Raw genomic sequence first — 8,010 nt, forward strand, 5'->3', positions numbered from 1 at the left:
AGCTGTTCTGGAGCCTGTTGGTCCTGGCTTTTATGCTGCGGTACCAGTTCCTGGATGGTAGCAGCTTGAACAGTTTGTAGTTGGGGTGACTTGGGTCCCCAGTGATCCTTCGGGCCCTTTTTACACCCCTGTCTTTGTAAATGGCCTGAATAGTGGGAAGTTCACATCTACAGATGGGCTGGGCTGTCCGCACCACTCTCTGCAGGGTCCTGCGATTGAGCGAAGTACAGTTGCCATACCAGGCAGTGATACAACCAGGCAGGATACTCTCAATTGTGCCCCTGTAGAAAGATCTTAAGATCTGGGGGCCCATACCAAACTATGGTAAACTATGCAATTGTAATTATTGATGTGGTATTTAATCACCTATTATTTTTGCTATTCAAAATAAAGATAAATGTATTTTGATTTCAGAAGCATTCTACTGAGATTCTCCGAGGAGATTCTTCTAGTAGGTCTCCTCCTGAATACTTGCTTGTGCTGAATAAAGTTCTTCTTATGTCTGCAGCTCCAGCCTTCACGTGAGTTATCCAAAATCACAACTTAATTTATTCACCAGGGATAAAATCTGTATAACTTGCATAAATAACTTCTTTGCTATTTTTGAACTAGAGTTCTGGGTCACCCCTATGTTGTTTTGGAAAGTCACATTAGAGCAAGAACCACAGGACAGTTTTGTCAGGTTTCTTCAGTAACATTGAATTGAAGCTGACATGGTTAGGTTCAGTAAAGGACATTCTACTAATCTATTTCAAATTATCATGATTGCTGGCATTTAACCTCACAGGTTTTTAACCTCACTGCCCCAGGTCTTTGGGGAAGAAAACTCCCGCTGCAACAAATGAGCTTTGCTAATGAATGGGTGGATATTGCAATATTGGAAGGGAGTGTAAGAGTGCTCCCAGATGGAGTGTGAGAACTTGATAGACTTGTGAAGAACAGGAGACACATTCTTCATGATTGAAGGTCATCGAAAATGTCAGGTCCACTGGGAAGATTCACTGCTGCGTGGACATGAGTAAAAATATTCTCATTTCACATCGAAAGGAAGGAAAGTAAAGATTATTGGACTTAGAACAGTTCAGCAATGTCTTGAAGTTGAGATGATTGACCACGACCACTAGATAGATAATTTGTGATATTGAAAATCATGATATAAGCTGTTTTTGTAGGAACACAACCCTCATAACACAGTGATCACCCACAGATGTAAACAGTAGGGTTACTTCATAAATTCAGGGAAAAAAATATGATAAATGCTAATTAGACCAAATAGCTCTTCTGTGCACTATGTTGTCTATGTACTTACGCAAGTTTTATACTTTGGCAAGACAAGGGAAATATCACATTTTTATCAAAACTGTGGTCAGCTCTGTGTGACAATGCCCTTTTAATTTGAGAAATAAAACCATATGTAAAACCACGTGATCCAGTCATGCTCTTCAACTTTAGCATTGGGAAACATTGGAATTTCACACAAACTTGCCTTGAGGAATCAAATCAGGATGCTGTATTCACAATTGTGAGGAACATTTCAGAATCAGAATCAGAAACACGTTTATCATCACCGGTATGTGTCATGAAATTTGTTAACTTAGCAACAGCAGTTCAGTGCAATACATAATACAGAACAGAAAACAATCGGTCAATTGCAGTATTGGTATATTGAATAGATTAAAAATCATGCAAAAACAGAAATACTGTATATTAAAAAAAAGTGAGGTAGTGTTCACGGTTCAATGTCCATTTAGGAATCGGATGGCAGAGGGGAAGAAGCTGTCCCTGAATCGTTGAGTGTGTGCCTTTAGGCTTCTGTATCTCCTACCTGATGGTAACAGTGAGAAAAGGGCATGGCCTGGGTGCTGGACGTCCTTTATAATGGACGCTGCCTTTCTGAGACACCACTCCCTAAAAATGTCCTGGGTACTTTGTAGGTTAGTGCCCAAGATGGAGCCGACTAAATTTACGACCCCCTGCAGCTTCTTTTGGGCCTGTGCAGTAGCCCCCCACCCCCCCATACTAGACAATGATGCAGCCTGTCAGACAGATCTCCATGGTATGTCTATGGAAGTTTTTGAGTGTTTTTGCTGACATACCAAATCTCTTCAAACTCCTAATGTATTGTTGCTGCCTTGCCTTCATTATAACTGCATCGATATGTTGGGACCAGGTTAGGTCCTCAGAGATCTTGACACCCAGAAACTTGAAACTGCTCACTCTCTCCACTTCTGATCCCTCTATGAGGATTGGTATGTGTTCCTTCACCTTACCCTTCCTGAAGTCCACAATCGGCTCTTTCATCTTACTGACATTGAGTGCCAGGTTGTCACTGCGACACCACTCCACTAGTTGGCATATCTCGCTCCTATGCTCCCTCTCATCCAGGGGTGCAGTGCTAATTTTTTAGGTGCCGGAGCTGACAAAAAGCTTGCCCCTCCCTATATCCTCTCACTATATATGAGGGGTGATTGATAAGTTCATGGCCTAAGGTTATACAGCTCTCGTTACATACATGTGCAGTTCAACCCTTTGAGTGATTATGCAGAAAGTTTGAAGTTAATAACTTTTGTGGTATTTCTGTTTCAGATAATTGAAAATTGCTAGGTTTTCTAAAATTGACTCCTTCCACCTTCGGCCACGAACTTATCAATCACCCCTCGTATGTCACACCCAATTTGTGTACCTGCTCATTTCATGTACTGGGCAACTTCCTTGTCCCATTCATGTAATGAGTAGGTACACAAATTAGTGTGACATATATATATGAATAGGGCTTCTTATAATGACAAGCACTAAACCAAGATGAAAGAAATATATGAATTCCAGAGTTCCACAGAAATACAGTGATAGTTAAGACATTAACAAGATTATAGCCTATCACCACATTTCAGTGTATAACTGGCACAATAAAACATATAATACTTAATTTAATAATATGACAAAGTTGCACGGTTGCACTCACTAATTATCATAAAATATAATTATCAAGCAAGTAAAGAAAAAGATGGTAATCGTGTATTTTACCAACTTAAAAGCAATTACCTACTTACCAGATGCCACCATTGAGAAGTTTCTCAATATTTTCCACAAAGGGTCAGGCGTAATACGTGTTCGGGGGTCTGAAGCAACTCTTGTCCTGGTGTCATCTGCTGATCTGTGGTACCGCAGCCATGATGTGACATACAGCTCAGGATTCCACTGAACTAGAGGAGGTCCATGTAGTTTAACAAACATAAGCGCTGATACATGATTTATGAGAATTCTTGAGTGTGTTGTTGATATTCTCAATTTCATGTGACTGAATCCTCTCTCACGCTCAGCAGTACTAATCGGAATAACTTGTGAGCAGCTCAGTAATGGGCGTAAATCTTGGGGGATGCGGCGTCTACGATTCTCCACATAACCTCTGAAGGCACTTATTACAGAGGAAGAAGAAAGCTTAAACCTCTTACAGAGAGATGATATTGCAGCTTCTCCATAATTAGGCAGTAGTTCAGTCGGCCAGATATCTTTATCAAGTACACACATTTCATTTAGCAGGGATTTATACATACTTTGAGGTTTAGGAGTTTGAGAACCTTTCAAGGATGTTGCCGTGAACATACAGTGCTGCAAATTGTTTATAAGACTAGTAAGAAACTGTAGATAATTAATGGAGACAATTTTGTTGTTGCTTTTTAAGGTAATTTCTCCAAACTTCGCCTTTTCAACTGCCTCTTGAGCTTCTAGAGCTTTTTTGTACCAGGTTGCTCTTTCAGTCCATGTGGTGATCTTATGCTCCATTGGATCAGTTTGTCTGCATAAACAATCGTAGTAGTGCGTTTCTGTAAACACTTTGACAGTAAACCAAGTTCATGCAACGTGTACACGAGGAATTCTGCAGATGCTGGAAATTCAAGCCACACACATCAAAGCTGCTGGTGAACACAGCAGGCCAGGCAGCATCTCTAGGTCTCGGCCTGAAATGTCGACTGTACCTCTTCCTAGAGATGCTGCCTGGCCTGCTGTGTTCACCAGCAACTTTGATGTGTGTTGCTCATGCAACGTGTCATACATTAGAGCTAAGTCCAATAGAAACTGTTCTGAAGAGAGTCTTTTCAACAGACCTTCAAAGATTTTTCTGTCACTCCCAGATCTTGTTTCATCCTTCATTGCTTTTTCAAAATGAAAACACAGTGCTTCGTAATTTTGCCACACTGCTGAAACTGTTCGAAACAAGGTAGCTACCCACCTGGTGCCCAGAACACGGCCTATTTTGCAAATTTGTTGTTCTAGTTGAGAGGCACATTCAGACAGTTCCTTTTGATTTAGAGGTGATCTACTGTAAACAGAGTACAATTTTTCCATAAATGATTGAAAATGATTTATTCCATGAACTTCTCTCACCAAATCACCTACTGCAAGTTCTAATCTGTGATTTAAGACAGTGCCAAATTATCACATCAGGGTAATGTTCCTTGAGAATTGTAGCAACACCAGATTTAACACCAAGCATTATGCTCGCCCCATCACTAGCAAATGCTACAAGGTTCTGTTTCAAGTAAGAGTCATCAAACCCATGGTTATTGAGATAGTTCAATAGATTCTTAGCAATAGTTGCAGCTTTCTGATCAGGCAGTTCAATTAGATCTAAAAACATAAAATGGGGATCACCTTCCTGATCACTTCCACATTTCAAATAAACTATTGGTGCGGTCTTAATGCTCAGGCTTGTTGATTCATCAATGAGAACAGAAAATTTGCCATTTATCTGCTTGATATGCTGGCAAATTTTCTTTTTCATATTAATGGCTACCTGATTAATTATCTCTGTAGCACTAGTGCGGGAATGCAGTCCAATTCCAATGTCAATACCATTATTTTTTTGAAGTTCCAATAAGCCAAAGTGATCAGAGTATGGTCTGTCATTCTGAGCTAAATAATATGCAGAATGAAAAATTGAACAAGTTGCCCTTAGATGCGAAGCATTCATAGTGTCACATAATTTTCCAAGAGCATCTTCACTGACTATATTTTCAACACTTAGAGCAGCAGTGTGAGCTTTTGATAGTTTGTGATCAACAATTTTTTTTCTGAGAGACTTCAAGCATGTATGTCGAACGGCTCCATAATAGGATACTTGGTTCATCTGCCATTCATTTGACAGCCTCAAACCCTTAGAAGTAAAAAGTGTCAGATTGCTTTTGTTTGCAACTACACATACTTTACACCCAAGTTTATCATCCTTGAAGCCTAACCAGGGATGTTTCCTTCTTTATCTTCCACATTTCTTCAGTCCAAACATCCGAACAGAGATACAAGCCTGACTTCACAGGACCATTACTTTCAGAACTGCATTTGGACCCGGTTAGAAAATTTGAACTAGAAGCAGGCGAAACACAGCTTTTGTCACTTTTACTGTTATCAGTCTCTTGTACGTTATTCTTGTTACACTCCTCAGCTTGTTTATGAAAGAAAAAAGTTAGATTTAGATTTAGATTAGATTATGAGGACACTCAGTCCTCATTTATTGTCATTTAGAAGTATGTGCATTAAAAAATGATACAACGTTCCTCCAGAATGATATCACAAGAAAACACAGGACAACCCAAGACTAAAACTTACAAAACCACATAATTATAACATATAGTTACAACATTGCAAAGCAATACCATAATTTGATAAAGAGCAGAACATGGGCATGGTAAAAAGAAGTCTCAAAGTTCCAATAGCCTCATCATCTCACGCAGGCGGCAGAAGGGAGAAACTCTCCCTGCCATGAACCTCCAAGCGCTGCAAACTTGCCGATGCAGCACCATTGGAAACAACCGACTGCAGGGGACTCTGAGTCCGTCCAAAAACTCTCTGAGTCCGTCCAAAAACTCTCTGAGTCCGTCCAAAAACCTCAAGCCTCCGACCAGCCCCTCCGACACAGACTCTGAGCACCATCCTCTGCCAAACGCTTTGACCCCGCCCCGGCCACCAAGCAATAAGCAAAGCCGAGGACTCGGGGTCTTCCCCCCCCCCCGAGATTCTGGACCACACAGTAGCAGCAGCAGTGAAGCAGGCATTTCAGAAGTTTCACCAGATGTTCCTCCATGCTCTCACATCCGTCTCCATCAAATCAGGATTGTGCACGGCACCCTACTTGACAAATAACAGACATCATCACTGGAGTGGCTGCTGCAAGCTGTGTCGTGCCGCCATCTTCTCCTCCCCGTTGCTTGCTTAGAAGCCATAGGGTTGTTAGTGAGAAAAATTTACTTTTGTATTAGCAAGTAATCCATGGACCACCACAGATGTAGCCTTACTATTAACGAGTGCTGGGGAGAGACTGAGGATCTGTGAAATGGCAGGAGGCTACAGCAGGGTATGTTGGGAAAACAACGGGTCGAGCGAGGAGGAATTCCACAAATACCTAAATAAAAAACAGTCACAGCTCCAGGATTTCACCAAAAACGATCAAATATGCTAATGTTATTAGTGGTATTTTCCCCACCGGCCACCACCCCCCTCCCATACCCCAGCTTCTGTAAAATTCCCTCTATTTAATATGCAGCCGCTGTTAAATTCCCTGCTTATTTATTTTATTTTTTTTTTACAGAGGTGCTGGAGCGGTGTTCCGGTGAGCTCCTACAGCACTGCACCCCTGCTCTCATCACCACCTGAGATTCTACCGACAATCGCTGTATCATCAGCAAACTTAATGATATTTGAGCTATGCCTAGACACACAGAGGTGTATGGTGTGCCCAGGGAGGGGTAGCACCTCTGGTGGGGGGGCCTGCCATGCCCTTTTTCAGGGCAGCTCGACCACCATTGGTCCCCACCTGGCGCTCAGCTCTCACCTGTGGCTCCAAGTAGCTGTAGCACACGCAGCGGCCACACCCCGGTAAACCGTCTCGGCAGACGGGCCAAACCAGGTGAGGGTAGCCGATGGGTATTCGATCCTCGGTGAGGTAGGGGATCTGCCTGTCCCAGCGTGTGAGGTCTGGCCCTGGCAGATGGAGCGGAGGAGACCGATTAATGGTCCAACGGTCAAGAAGGTAAGCCAGCAGGCGTTGTGGAGCGCTAAGAGCACGACAAGCCACTAAGACGTCCTGGTCGTCCACTGCAAGAGCTGGTGATCTCAGCAGTAGGCAAAGGCAGACCACTGCTGTAACCTGCCGGGTACATGATTTCCCAAAATATCAGAGTGGCGTGGAAGGAAATTGTCCACCAACTGGAATTTCCAGATGCGACCTAAAGTGAGCAAGCTAGCCACACAGTCATGGGTATAGAGAGAGTAGAGCAGTGCGCTAGGCACGCATCCCTGAGGTTCACCAGTGTTGATCATCAGTGAGCAGGAGATATTATCACCAATCCGCACAGATTGTTATGGAGTCGAGGATCCAATTGCAGACGGAGGTACAGAGGCCCAGGTTCTGTAACTTCTCAACCAGGATTGTAGGAATGATGGTATTAACTGCTGAGCCATAGTTGTACATCCGATGTTGCCTCCAACCTCGTTCAAATTTGTGTCTTCACCCTTGAAATAGCATTCCACAATTCATACCTGATTTTCTGGTACAGACCTGGGTTGCCAGCCTTGAAGGCCACAGATCTAGCTTTCAGCAGACGACATACCTCCTGGTTCATCCAGAGTTTTTGGTTTGGGAATGTACAGCAAACTTTGTAGGCACACAATCACCCACACAGCTTGTAATGAAGTCAGTAACAATTGCAGCATGCTCATCCAGATTTGAAGAAGAATTCCTGAATACGGTCCAGACCATTTGCAAACAGAGTGCAAGAATGTATTGGCACAACAAGCATTGGGAGTACATGTTCACACTATGTATCTGGTGCAGCAAAGGTATGTGTTGATATAGCAAAGGTCCTATGATGGATGGGGCAAGGGAGGCTGCAGCAAGCTCCTTCCAGTTGCAACAAGTAGGATTAGTGTCCACAGATGCAAGACCAAATGTAAGCAGTCCTATACTGAAAAAAAAGTTAATTTAATCTGCTAACATTTTTCTTTCTCTTACTTCTG

At 42.6% G+C, this 8,010-nt stretch overlaps 1 protein-coding gene across 1 annotated transcript in view; it reads right to left on the reverse strand.

The window, feature by feature from the left end:
- LOC140186889 (E3 SUMO-protein ligase KIAA1586-like) overlaps positions 1-3,899 on the reverse strand; it is a 61,757-nt gene extending 57,858 nt beyond the window's left edge. Inside the window, exon 1 of the mRNA XM_072241614.1 lies at positions 3,051-3,899. Within this exon, the coding sequence (XP_072097715.1) occupies positions 3,051-3,783 (733 nt within the window). The 5' untranslated portion in view covers positions 3,784-3,899. The remainder of the gene's footprint in view (positions 1-3,050) is intronic.
- Positions 3,900-8,010: the final 4,111 nt, after the last annotated feature.

This window comes from Mobula birostris, chromosome 23 (assembly GCF_030028105.1).
Source record: "Mobula birostris isolate sMobBir1 chromosome 23, sMobBir1.hap1, whole genome shotgun sequence".
Classification (NCBI taxonomy): domain Eukaryota; kingdom Metazoa; phylum Chordata; class Chondrichthyes; order Myliobatiformes; family Myliobatidae; genus Mobula; species Mobula birostris.